This window comes from Gracilinanus agilis, chromosome 1, assembly GCF_016433145.1.
Source record: "Gracilinanus agilis isolate LMUSP501 chromosome 1, AgileGrace, whole genome shotgun sequence".
NCBI lineage: Eukaryota > Metazoa > Chordata > Mammalia > Didelphimorphia > Didelphidae > Gracilinanus > Gracilinanus agilis.
The window spans coordinates 707,002,478-707,016,880 of NC_058130.1; the positions used below are offsets into that span (position 1 = coordinate 707,002,478).

The window sequence follows — 14,403 nt, forward strand, 5'->3', positions numbered from 1 at the left end:
TCATTGCCAGAAGGCTTAGAAGGCACAGAATGTTTGGGTGGCATAGAGCTTGAAATAAATTCAAACTTTTACAAAAATTTCACAAAAACACAATACCACAGAGCAACACTATGTGCAGCAATCAAATGTCAATGTGAAGTGGACAAGGAGAGATGCTGAATATATGGACAAAATGCAGGAGAGCAAGCAGATTGATGCTATAGTCACTGAGCCAATCAGCACCCAGGATACAGAGCACAGAACTGTGGTTGGTCGCCTTTCATTCCTAATGCACACGCTAATAGCATGTATGTACAATTTCACGTTGGCAAATTTGCATAAGTGGTAGTGGCTTACTGCATTTCCATTGGGTACAGTACAGTATTTATCTGCAAAATCCCATGATATAGCAAAAACTTTGCAATACAGAATTAGATTTTAAAAAAAAACCTGTGGATACAGTGAAACCGCAATAAGTGAGCTGCGATATAGCGAAAGACAATTATATATGCATAATCAAATAAAACAAACTCCTACATTGACCATTTAGAAAAAATATATCTCATTCTATACTTCAAGTCCATCAACTCTATATTCATGAGTGGGTAACATTATTATCTTCTTTGATTGAAATTCTTAAGTCTTTCATAGTTTTTGTCTCTACAATGTTCTGGGTTTTGTATCAATTGTCTTCCCCTTTGGCCTCTTCGCTCTAAAAATTCACTTCAGCCATGACCTTCTCACTCTTCTCACCTTCCTACTTCTGCCCTTTGGGTTCTTTCCTTTGATGGGGCAAACCAGTCACATATTCACTCCTTTCTGGGCTCCACTCCTAAATTATTCAAAAACCTCCACTATCCACACACTTTTTCACTTCCTTTTACATGTTGCCTGAATTAAGATTGAAGCAGTATGTGGAAGAAAGAGCGCAGATATGAGAAATAGAGGGAGAATAAACTAGACTTGACAACTGATTAGATATAGGGGATCAGGAAAAGAGAAGCGTCAAAGATGAGAATATGGTGATTTGAAAGGATGATGGTGACCTCAACAAAAATAAGTCTGAAGAAGGAAATAGTTTGGAGGAAAATAAGAGCTCAGAAATATGCTGAGTTTTGAGTGCCTAGTGAACACATTGTAGCCACGTCCTACATCTGTATGATAAAATAAAATGCAATAACATAATACAGAAAAGAGATACAGGAAAGAAGTTTAAACTTAGAGTAAGAGAAACTAAGTAAATCTTGCCTTGACACATACTTTGTGGTCATACACAATTAACTTAACCTCTTAGTGCCCCCCAAATAACTCTCTCTAAAACTAAATAACATGTGTTGATGACCTTCATTAGTAGAAGGTATTTCTACCTGGGAGGGTTTCACCAAATGACATCACAATTTGGAACAAAAGGAAACCAAAAAAGTAGTGAAAAACCTGATTTCACAATTATAATTTTGAATGACAACTGTGACATTCTGATAGGTATGAGGTGAAACCTCCTCTTTGCTTTAATTTGCAATTAATTAGTAGTGATTTGGAACATTTTTCTATGACTATTATATTTCTTCCTTTGAAAACTGCCTGTTGATATCATTTTTATTATTCAGTCACTTCAGTCATGACTCTTTGTGACCCCATTTGGGGTTTTCTAGGTAAAGATATTAAAGTAGTTTGTCATTTTCTCCAGCTCATTTTATACATAAAGAAACTGAAGTAAATAGGATTAAGTGACTTACACAGCTAGTAAATATCTGAGATCAGATTTGAACTCCAGAAGACAAGTCTTCCTGACTGTAGGCCTAATACTCTACCTACTGAGATACCTAGAACTTTTACCATTTCTAAATTGGGGAATGACTCTTATTCTCATAATGATTCTCACTTGGCCTGCTAGTGGTCTTATCATTGAATGTATTGTTCTGTTCCTCCAAAGGTTTTATGGTAGCCTCGTCTCCAAACATCTTGTGGCAGCTATTGGCTATATAACCTTTTCTGGGCTTTGATCCCTACTACCAACATCAGGGTTAGTCTTTTAGAGACTCCCTTTCAACTCCAGTAGGCTAAATTACAAGTGACTACAGACACCTTTCTGATAAAGTTAGGCAGACAATTCTTTAATTACAGCCATCATTCTCAGCTAAGAAAAGTCAGGCAAACTACTTAGGAAAAATCCAATTAAACAGTCAATATACACTTGTTAAATGCTTGCTTTTTGCCAGGAACTGCCCTAAACACTGGGGATACCAATATGAAAAAAAAAAGGAAGACAGACCCTATCCTCAAATAGCTTACAATCTAATGGCTAAAGACAGCATTCAAAAGGAAACTGAAAAGTAGGGAGGGAAAATGAGGGAAGGTGACCCAGAAGGTATCCAATACCAATACATGATAAAGTCAGAGAAGTCCCAAAATAGTGCAGTGGAGAAATGAGGAAATATCTGAGATTAGTCTTTTTTTAAATGGAAGAGGTCCATGACCCTATCTACTTGTCATAGTGGCAAAGGATAGTGATGAGATTATCAAGGTTAATGAGATCTTATGGGGTGATAAGGTAATCACAACAATGAACTTTCTGGGACATAGTAGAGAAGTCATTCTGAGAAGTCCTAAAATAGTGTAGCCAGGTGAGAAATTATATTGCTATGAATTTAAATATGTTTGTCTATTTAACTAGCAACTGGTCCCCTTTCACTCAGAGCTGGCCAGAAACCAGAGAAGGGGACAGAAATGAGAAAACAATAGATTTTTATTACTTGAAAAGAAAATAAAACATTTTTTTAAATCTCGTTAGCCTTGAGTCATATTTATAAGAATACAAGTCATTCCCTAATTTAAAAATGTTCAAAGGATATGAATAAACAGTTTTCAGATGAAAAAATAAAAGCTATTAATAATCATATAAAAATGTAAACTACAAAATAAAATAACTCTGAGGTACCACCTCACATCTATCAAATTGGCCAGTATGATAGTGAAGGAAAATGATAAATGTTGGAGGGGATGTGGCAAAATTGAGACACTAATGCATTACTAGTGATGTTGTGAACTGATTCACCCCTTCTAGAGGGCAATTTGGAATTATGCATAAAGGGCTATAAAACAATGCATAAAACCTTTGATCCAATAATACCACTCCTAGGTCTGTATCCCAAATAGATTTTTTTAAATGGGAAAGGACCTACTTGTACAAAAATTGCATAGCTGTTCTTTTTGTGGTGGCAGAGAATTGGAAATTAAAGGGATATCCATCATTTGGGCAATCACTGAACAAATTGTAGTATATAATGGTAATGAAATACTATTGTGCTGTAAGGAATGATGAACAGGATGATTTCAGAAAAAATCTGAAAAGATCTACATGAACTGATGCAGAATGAAATAAGCAGAACCAGGAGAACATTGGACACAGTAACAACAATATTGTGGAATGATCAACTGTGATAGACTTAGCAACTCCCAGCAATATGATCCAGGACAATTCTGAGGGACTTAAGACAAAGAATGCTATCCACCTACAGTGAAAGAACTTTAGGAGTTGGAATACAGATGAAAGCATATGATTTTTTTCACTTGTTTATTTGGGTTTATGTTTTAGAGTTTTGGTTTTATAGGATTATTCACTTAGAAAAATGATCAATATGGAAATATGTTTTGCATGATAATACATGTATAATGCAAGTCGAACTATCTGTCAGCACCAGGAAGGGAAAGGGAAGAAAGGGAAGGAGACAAATTTGATCATATAACTTTGGGAAACTTTTGTGGAAATTTGTTGTTACATGTAATTGGTAAAAAATAATAATTAATTTTTAAAAATAAAAGAAACTTAATTCAACACAGAGGTCCAGGAGGAAGGAAAGAGCAGAATAAGGATAGAAATATCTATTAGAAGGGAGAGGTAGGCCCCAGCAAGAGTATTGGGGGACCTGATAAATATTCTGCCTATTCTAGCAGAGTATGGAATAGGTTTCAGAAGGTGTATTGGAGTTGTTATAAAGAAAAGGAAAGGGATCCTCCTCGGTGATAGATACCTAGTGAGGTGGAGTGTATCTTTGTATTCTCCCTAGGTGCTGGTGATGGGGGAACACCAACCCCAATCACCCTTGTTAGGTGTTATAAATTCCTCTTTTGATAACATTTGCCCAGGAAGGACCCGAATGGTCAGTTGGATGGGTAACCCTTTCAGGTCCCACCTGGGGTTGGACCAATTATTAATATTGGGCTCTGATTAGCCTTGGATCACGTTGTTCATCTGACTGCGTGTTTGCTCTCTCCCCAGGGGTCGTGATATAATGACCACTCAGGAAGGTACTTATTAAATACTTTATTTATGACCTTAATTAGGGAAAGGATAATCAGGATAGGGTTTGGGGATTGGAGACCCTGTCAAACTAATATCTATAATCTATAATCACTCAGGGCTGGAGGCTATTGTCTCAGGAAAGCTGGAGCTATTGTTCTTCTCAACCCCTCTGGTTCAGCTTGGCCACTGCCAAACCAGAGAGTAGTCTGCTGTGTTGGTGCAGCTGTCTTGATGATTTCCTCTCAGCTTTCTTATTATCAGTTTGGTGATGTGTTAGCCTTGACAGCCTTCAGGAAGTATTCACATCTTACCACCCTCTTCTTCTCAGACCTCCCTTCCTCCCTTTACCACCCAGGGACCCAGAGACCTAAGGAGCTAGGAAGATTCAGAGACCTAAAGATCTAGGGACTCAATTCCAAATCCAAGAGAGAACCAATGACCAACAGTCAAAGACCCCCTCCCAGATGGCTGTTAAGGGCATTTATATTCTCAGGCCAACCAACTTTTGCCCTTGGCTCACGGCATCTGGGAACATTCTGATCTCTCCAACTGCTTCCCTTGTCAAACAAGGTGAGACCAACATTTCTCAGGGTTTGAATATAACAGAGTCCAGGCAATTGTAACCCAATATTGATTATGTCTAAATTGAAATGAGTTCTGCCCAGAGAGAGATGTCTTTAAGAAGACTAAAAACAACACTGCCTGTCCATCTCCCACCAAGGGATAATTTCAGGGAGCCGGGGGTTAGTATGAGGGGGAAACAGAAGTGAACCTGAGGAAGCTGTAGCTTTATTCTGACTGCAGGGCTAACTCCCACAGCCCTAGGGACATCTGAACAGTCTCTCTTAGCTGCCATTTCAGGGCCTTAAACAGTCTTCCTATAGTTTGGGAATGCTCAAGTAAGAGGTCAGTGTCCTGACAGGCACAGCCCAGGACTTTGAGGAACTGAGCCTAGAAAAACCTACTAATCTAATTTCCAGCTTTACTTATGTATCAATCAAACTACCAAGGGATTAATTTAGAGAACAAAACAAACTATGAACAAAATTCGTAAAGAAAAACTAAAGTATCTCAAGGGAAATATAAAATAAACCAGCAATAAATGGGCCCTAACAGGTCTAAATCTCAACCCATACACAAAGACAGTAATCATAAACCTGTTTGTTATTAATTAACAAGTAGAAAAGTCAATCAATGAGACTGACTCATTATCATATATATATTCAAGTATAACCCTAATGAAACATGCTACCCATCTCCTGATAGAGAAGTGATGGGTTCAGGTACAAAATAGGACATATTTTTTTGGACCTAGCCAATGTGGGAATTTTTTTGCTTTAAAATGCCTATGGTTTACAAGGGTTTGTTTGTTTTTTCTCACCTCATTGTCTGGAGAAAGGGCAGGCTGATAAGAGTGGAATTAAATAAATATTTGTTCTTTGAAAATTGTTTCTTTTTTGGCTGATATTTATATCCCCATTGGTTAACACAGTACCATAATTAAGTCTTGATAAATGTTTGTTCACATAACTGGAAAAATACACTAACATCATTTTTTAAGGCTTGTCCTGGTGTTGGGGACTAGAAATCTCTTGAAAATGGAAAGAGGTAGAATTTCAGCTGCCTAGACAAACTTTTCTGTGACCAGGATCAAGATAGAGGGTTGGAGAAAGTTGTGATATGAATAAGAGTGAAGAGGCTAGACCCAAGGAAAACAATTCCCACTCTGGCTCTCTATATCCAGAGGCATGATAGTCTTTTCCCAAAAAATAGGGACATCCTGAAACCATGTCCCTGTCCAATAGGCTGGGACACAGACCAATAGATTTGGTCTGAAGAGAAGTTTCACGAACTAAAGTTGTCTCCTGAAAACTACCAACCCCTGACTTGGAAAGAAACCTGGTGCAAGGGAACTGTGTAAGACTAAAGGAAGAAGGATCATGACAGACACCACCTGCTGGGAGCTCTTCTGTGAATTTTGTGTTATTTTCTTATAACTTGAAAAAAACTTTACTGCATGAATTTTGTAAACTCAAAAAGTAATTTTGCAAAAATTTCCATCAAAGATGAGAAAGTCTCCAAGTGAACTTGGTCCCTCTGAGATACCTGACACAGTTTCCCCTAATATCAAGTTGCAATTTGCCATTCTGTAACACAACTGCATTGCTATTTGTTCTGCCCTCTAGCATCAAACAGAACAAATTTAATTCCTCTTCTACTTGACAGCCCTTCAAATATTTGAAAATGCAGTTCTGTCTTGCCTAAGTCTTTTCTTCATCAGACTAAATATCCCCCAGTTTATTCAATGGATCTTCATTGGGCATGATCTCTAGTTCTGGTCAGTCTTCTGAAAACACCCTTTCTGAAACATTTTGGGCAAAATTGAACACAATATTTTATAAATGAAAAGTTTCATTACTTCTTTCCTCATGGAAACTATACTTCTCTTAATGAAGCCCAAAACTTCATTAGCTTTGGCAGTGGCCATGCCACACTTCTGAATCACATTAAGCTTCTAATCACAATGAAATCACTAGACTTTTTTGTACGAATTGTTTTCCGGCTACACCTATCTCCCACATCTCATATTTTGGCAGTTGGTTATTTTTAGTCCAAGTCTAGGACTTTTGCATGTCCTATTAAAATTTATTTTATATTTGTCTCATTCTGTTCTATTAAGATCTTTTGGAGATCCTAAGTGCTAATTATCCTCCTGGTTTTGTATGTGATATGCAAATTCTACAAGAATGGTATCTGTCTTTTCCAAATTATTCATAAAAATTTTGAATAGCTCAGGGTCAAATACAAACTGATCCCATAATAATCATTCTTTGGGTTCAGTTATCCAACTAAATTAAAATCCAAGTTATTGTGTTTCTCTCCATTGTGAATACAAAGTTGCATGAGAGATGAACAAATCGCATGCCTCCCTTGAAACTGTTTTGTGTGTACTATAAACATTTATAAATGTGCATGCTGTCTCCCTCATTGAATTATAAACTCTTTAAAGATTGGGATTGTTTCTCTTTTTGTCTTTGTAGCCTCAGTGTTTACACAATGCCTGATTCATTGTCAATGCTTAATTAATATTTGCTGATCAATTGCTATATGAAACCCTTCTCTATTTGTAGCAAATTTGTAACAAAGATCATTAAATCTAACTTATATGTAACCTCTTAGCCTTCTGTTTGACTTGTTACATATTCATTCTCATCATCATAAATTTTCAAACAATCCAGAAGCTTGTTTGGATATTTCTTCATTACTCACTAAATTGTAACATATCTCTCATTAAATAATTGAGTCATATGCTGGAGAAAACTTTCCCTCATAAGCAGCTGTTCTAATCTTCTTGAACTAAATTAATATTAGAGTTACTTGTTATATACCATTTATTAACAATATAGTCAATAATAACATAAAGATATGTTTTAACTATTTAAAATGTTTTAACTTTGAGAAAGATCACAGTCACCTTTTGACCATCACAGTATCTGGAAATGACTTATCCTTATTTCTGGAAACACAATTCCATCATATCTCTTATCAATAATTTTCTTCATCCTTTTTGACAAGATAAAGGTTTAAATTGTTCCATAAAAAAGTACCTCCCTATCTTCTTTCTCTGTTTTCTCCAGTATCTCTCCAATCAAAGCAGGAAAACAGTCTCTTCAGTTTCTCTCAAGCCATCACTCTTAATAGTCTTACTCCTAACAAATTCCTCATAAAAAATGTTTTCATGTTTTTCGTATAGAGTTAAGACATTTCCAGAAAGAAGTTTTTTCTCACCTTCTTTCTCTCTGTCCTCTAAACAATTTTTCTCAAACCATCTCCATTGAGTCTCTTTTCTCAGTTTCTCAAAAGCTGCCAGGCCCAAATGTCAAGTCCTAAACAGTCCATCTAAAACTACAGTAACTAACAGTATTTTCAATCTCTATGGGAAAGACTTTTGAAGTGAGATTAATATTGTTATTAACAACCTTTCATATTAGACCTGATCTTCTCAGGATCTTTCTACCTCCCTGCAATCATGAAAACCTGGTTCTCCACACTACTTCCATAGAAAATAGAACATCAGGGGTCACCTTCTCCAGTACTAGATGAACTTCCACCAAGGTGAGGAAAAGAGAGAAGAAGCTAAGGAATACTTCTTTCTCCTAATTGGCACTTCTAGACTCTCCTCCTTAGACCATCACTCAAAAAAAACTTCTTTGAGGTTCACTTCACCTACGAATATCCTGGTGGCCATTCTCAAATTCATGCCCAAATCTTTCTGCTCTATTTTTATCTCTTTCTCAAGGAGTCTGCACCTACCTCACAGCCTTACTCTGCACCTTAATTCTTGCCTTTATTCTTGATGACTTCAATTTTACATGACAATGAGAAAATATACTTGACCATAGCAAAATAAAAATATTAAACAGGGATATATATTAAGAATTAAACAAGAATATGTATTGCTGATTTTGCTGAGTGAAGTTCCCCTGTCTAAGTTGCCCACTGTGATCAGTCCACAAAGAATGATGCCTGGAGCTCTATATGGCTATTTAGTACTCAGATGATCAAGAAGTGATTTCAACAGCTTGAGTATTTACTCTCTTTAGCCAGTTAACTTTTAAGGATGACTTCAATACCTCTTAAGGAAAAGCCTACATGGAGACAGGAGTGAGGATATTGTTCTCACTATATCCATTCACAAGCTAGTTTTTGTCAGTACACCCAACTTCCCTTAGACTTTATCAGTCCCCATGACCAGGTTCATGAACAGGAGGTTGTTGCCTGTTGTGACCTAAAATAAATCTCAGATAAGAAAGAAGGAGGAAGAGTTACAGCCCAAACTGGAGGAACCTAAATGGCTTTGGCTATTTTTAATTACCTTTTACTTTTTCCCAATTGTATGTAAAAATAATTTAAACATTTGAGTTCTAAATTCTCTCCCTCCATCCTTCCCTGAGACAATAAGCAATCTAATATAGATTTTAAATGTGCAATCATGTAAAACATCTTTCATATTAGACACTTTGTGGAAGAAAACTCAAAAAAAAGAAGAAAGTAAAATATGAGTATGTTCTTGTCTGCATTCAGATTCCATCAGTTCTTTCTCTGGAGGTGAATGGCATTTTCATTATGAGTCCTTTGGGATTGTCTTGGATCATTGTATTTCTGAGAATAAAGTCATTTGCCTACTTCAATTGATAATGCTCAATCCCCACCCTCCATTTCCCCCAGAAACACAAAAATCCAGAGGAGAACAGATGAGGCTTTTACATCTTTGCTTCAGAATAGGGATCCAGGAAACAAATCACCAGGGACACAAACATAATTGGATTGGATATACTGTACGTAAGATGGGAAATGAATCAACTGGGATCACTCTGTAATTTCCAAGAGTAATGTCAAGGACAAAGTGTTGACTCCTGGGACTCCATTCCCAGGATTTTTCTGGAAAAGCAGAAGTCAGAAGCCAATAGTCAGGGAGTAAGAAACCAAAATTATTCACCTGCCCTTTGGACCAGTCATCCTCTCCAACACAAGTTCTCATAAGAGAAGGCCATGGGAACAGAGAGAGACTAAAGAGCAAAATGGAGGATGAGAAATGGCAGATGGGGATAGAAAAAGACAGTGTGAACTGAGGGAATTCTAACAGAATCAGCAGGGACAGAAAAGAGAGCAAAGCATAAAAGGGGCTGAAAATTTTATCTAGGGGGATGTAGGAGATGTTTTCGGGACACAAAGAAGACCAGGGCAGGGGAAGTTTGCAGGAAAATAAGAGAATCCAAGGCAAAAGTTCTTAACATTTTTGTGTAATGGACCCCTTATGAACCCCTTGTGAGAACAATATTTTTAAGTGCAAAAATTACAAAGGGAACGATTTATACTGAAATTTTGTTATCAAAATATTTTTAAAACAAATGTCCTCCCTGAAATCTATCCATAGACCCTAAAAGGATCTGTGTTTCCAGATTAAGGAACTCCTGTTTTAAAGGGACAGAGAGGAAAATAAGGTAGATGGGAAACTAAGAAATGTCCAAAGGGTGAGGGGAACATTATGGGAACTGAGAAGGCAGAGTCTGAGAGTCAGAGAGACAGAGAAATCTGAGGGAGAAAAAAGAGAAGAGACAAAGAAGGTGAGGGAAGAAGAGAAGCTAAAGGGGACAGGTAAAAGTGAAAGATTAATGGGATTAAAAGAGAAGCCCTGCTTGAAGAGAGGAGAGGGTAAGGATGGACAATCACCTCAGAAAATCAAAGCTATTATTGTGAACAGGACATTGATGGCCACAGTCTTCATAAACAGCAATCTCAGGCTCAGCACACTGAGGAGTAATTTATTCCTCTGTTCAGATTCTGCTTTAAGAGACAAAGGTCAGGATCAAGGTCAGGAAGAGGAACTGCAGACCAAAATACTATCATCCTATTGACTATTTTAACCCCTCTGGAAATAGTCCAGTACTCTGATCCCTGGCATATAGCAGCACAACCCCAGACCATTAAACTTGCTTCTCCTAATACCATCAATTAAGGGAGCAACCCCTATGGAGATGAGACCTACTATCTTTCATGCCACCTACTGACCAGGTGCCAACAATAGCAGATAAACCCAAGTGCTCAAGGAATGACAGTACTTCCCAGATAACTGGCCCTGCCCCTACCCTCTACAGCCATCATCCAGGAAAATAACACCTATGAAGGAATCAACTATCACACCAATAGGGAAAGCAAGCCAGCCTAGCTGAAGCAATGGGGCACCCTGAGGAAGATATAGAAGGAAGCATATGCCAGGCAATGTGAACCACTGTCATCACCTTGACCACCACCTTCAACTCCAGACTAACTGACTCCATTGTAGGATGGAAACTGGGTAGGTAATAAAATTAAAAGGAATGAGGAAGATTCAGGCTTATTTGTAGGCAGACAGAAGTAGCCAATTTTGAAGGAGATCTTGAAGAATGCGACAGAAAGTGGAGGATGACCCATGGAGCATGGTCCTGGAGGAGACAGCAAGAGGACATTGGCAGGTCATGTTTGCTGATTTTCTCTACTGTTTAGCTTTGCAGGACTAGGGAGAGAGAAAGGGATAGGTGGAGACTACCTATGGATGAAGACTTATAGGCCAGAAATGAAGAAGGCTCACAAATTCAAAGCATTCTAGGGTAGGAGCCAGGGAAATATCAAGGTGAGAAACCATTTGGTTCATGCTGGGAAAAGAGATAAGAGAAGCCAAATGCACTCTGAATCTAGGCTATTTGTAGAATGTTCTGGTTACTGGGTCATGGTCATGAGATACCCTGAGATATCTTATCATCAAAATAGTAAGCATGCAGATTATCAGGTTAAATTGAATTGTCTCACTTTCAATGATGTTGTTCAGGCTTAATTCCATTATTTCTGCCCTTCTCCCATTCATCTTTAATTCATCTGTGAACTTCTGATCAGAATAGGATGATGCCAGCTTCAAAGGGTCTGAAGGGAAAGTGATATCATCAGGCACAATCTTGGGGTTCAGGAAGCCCAGGACTTCCGTCTACAGGTTAGAAGGCTCCTCATTTCCTCTCCTCTCATCTGTCCTGAGATCTCTATCCCCAACTGATGCATTCCCCTCTTTCTGGATCTGGATCTGTAATTAAACTTTCTGGATTTGGACCTGGAATTAAACTTTCTACCCAAGAACTTCTTGCCCAAGCCCAGGACCACTACCCAGGGACCACCACCTCACTCTACAATATTCTTTCCTATGTCCCACTTCTGTCTCTGCAGCTGTCTAGTAATCCACAAAATACTTCCAAAGTTTCTTCTTGGTACTACCCCCATCCCTTTGCAGGGGCTGCTCATACCTGACTTGCTGAACATATGGATCTCTTTTCCAAGGTGCTCAACTGTGCAGATTACTATATCATTCTCACCAACCCTACCAATCTGGATGGCGCTGTAGGTGCCACGTGCTGTGGGAGCCACAGTGAGGACCTGGTCTGATATTGAAGCTCCAGAAGAGGCCAGAGACACATATAGCTCCTTGGGGTAGAAGTTACTGACCAAGCAGGCCACAGCATCCTTACTCCTCACCAGAAACACTCCAGGTGACAAAGGGGCCCGAGGTCCTGCAATCAAACCATGGTTTCCTGTTACTTAGCTGGCCCTTACAGGATAACCTGCCAACCTGGAACCCAAACCCAAGTGTGGGCAAGCACACATGTGACTGAATAACTGTAAAAAGCAAACTTTACCCACTTCCTGGCCCCCTCTTTGTTCTAGCCTGGCCCTTCATGTAGGGAGAAAAATCATGAGACAAAATAAATGTGACAACCAGACTCCAGCTCCATTTCCTGCCCCCAGTCCTTGCCTCAGCCTGACTTTTATGTCCCCAGCTCATATGCTTGTGCTGGCCCTAGACCACAGCTCCCTTTCTTCTTCCCAACTGCCCCCTACTCCTGGCCATCACTGGGACTGAAAAGTCTTAGGATTTCACACATGAAAATCCTAAGTCCATGAACCTCAATGTAGTGTGACTCAAATCCCTTCAATGACATACCACAGTCCATCTCTAGAATTACTGTTTAGAGGGGATATACCACATACACATAGTCACATAGCACACTGTAGTGGAAAGAGAGGTCTGAGAAATCAAGGTCCTGCTTCTGATCTGGACACAAACCTTGACTGATTATATGGCAAGGAATCAGGCCCAGATATACATAGTCTATTTCTTTAGGGGTAGGATAGAGGAGGCACTCACCAGGTTCTACAGTTACAGCTGTCCCAGGACCAAAGACAAGCTTGTCTGTGTCATCTCCATCACCCATCCTTCTTGTACAGTGATAATTGCCAGAATCCCCAATGCCCAGGCCTTTAATATGAAGAAAAATCTGGCTGCTTCTGTCCTCTTTAGAAGAGATGATTCGGTCTTCTTTGGTTTCTGTGGATATATGGTCAAGGCTGGACAGCCACTGAGGAGCACATCCAGGGTGCCAAAGGTACCAGCCTAGTATACTTGTATTGAATTGGAAGCCAGATGTTTGGCATTTGAGGTCTAGAGTCTCATTGCCTGGATATGGGCCACCTCCTGATTCTTTCAGGTAGGTCTCATCTCCTGCACATAAAGAAAATGAAGGAAGCAGAGTAAGCAGGAGAAATCCATCCATTCTGCCTTCTAGGAGTGAGGGTCTTCATTCTTTAAATCTCTTAAACCCCATTCTTCCCCAGATACCTCTCCAAATGTAGATACCTAATTTAGGGCCTATTTCCCTTTAATTTTTACATGGGTCCCAGAACTTTAGGAAAAGTCAAAAAAGATTAGTAGCAGGATTTAGGGGATCCCAGAGTTCAGAGTTGTTCCTGTGTTTGGAGGTAAGGATGAGAAAGTTTCCTTGGTCTTCCAGATTCTCAGAGATCCTTAGGATTGAAAAATGAAGTACCCTGAGTCAGAAAGGTAACAAATTCCAAGATCTTTGATTTCACAAAATTGGGCAATTCTTAAAGAAAGGAGTCATTAAGGGAGAAAGCTAAGCATGGGAACTGGCCCACTTAACTAGTTGAGCACAAGATAGCTACCAACCCAATCCCAATTTCCCCCTAACAATCCTGTTACCCTCTTAGAGTCCAACTGAGTAAAATTCCCTTTGTCACCTTCCCCCACTCTTACTCACCCGTGGTGAGGAATATGGAAACTTACGTGGAAGCACAATCACTTCTGTTCCTGGCCCAAAGTCATCCCACCTATATCACTGTGATACAGGAAGGAACCTAAACTCCTCATACTTGAGTGGAGAGTGGAGGAGGAAACCTGGGGGTGGCAGGAAGTGGGGTGGTGGAGAGGCGGGGGAAGGATTCAGGAACTTAATAGAAAAGACATCTAGGATCAGGCTTATGAGCACCCAACAAACTCATGAGGCCCTAGAAAAATAGGGGATCCCCTAGTATGTTCTGACCAATGGCAGGTCTAATGAGTCTTAAAACATCCTCTAATATGATCCTTATGGCAAAACTGGTAATGGCAAACCAGACATTTTGAAAGGGCTAGTCTTTGCTATAGGTCATAACAACTATCTACTTGATTTCTGGAATGTCCATAGAAGTTTCTGTTCTTTGCCCCTTACCAGCCCAACAGTGAGTGATAGAATGCTCCA

The 14,403-nt window shown here is 39.1% G+C and overlaps 1 protein-coding gene across 1 annotated transcript in view; it reads right to left on the reverse strand.

Moving 5' to 3' along the window:
* Positions 1-10,517: 10,517 nt before the first annotated feature.
* The window catches only part of LOC123256111, a 36,570-nt gene continuing 32,684 nt past the window's right edge, over positions 10,518-14,403 (reverse strand). Inside the window, exons 5-9 of the mRNA XM_044684803.1 lie at positions 13,950-13,993; positions 13,014-13,367; positions 12,115-12,378; positions 11,633-11,743; positions 10,518-10,630 (exon numbers count right to left, since the gene is read on the reverse strand). Coding sequence (XP_044540738.1) covers positions 10,518-10,630; positions 11,633-11,743; positions 12,115-12,378; positions 13,014-13,367; positions 13,950-13,993 — 886 coding nt within the window. The remainder of the gene's footprint in view (positions 10,631-11,632; positions 11,744-12,114; positions 12,379-13,013; positions 13,368-13,949; positions 13,994-14,403) is intronic.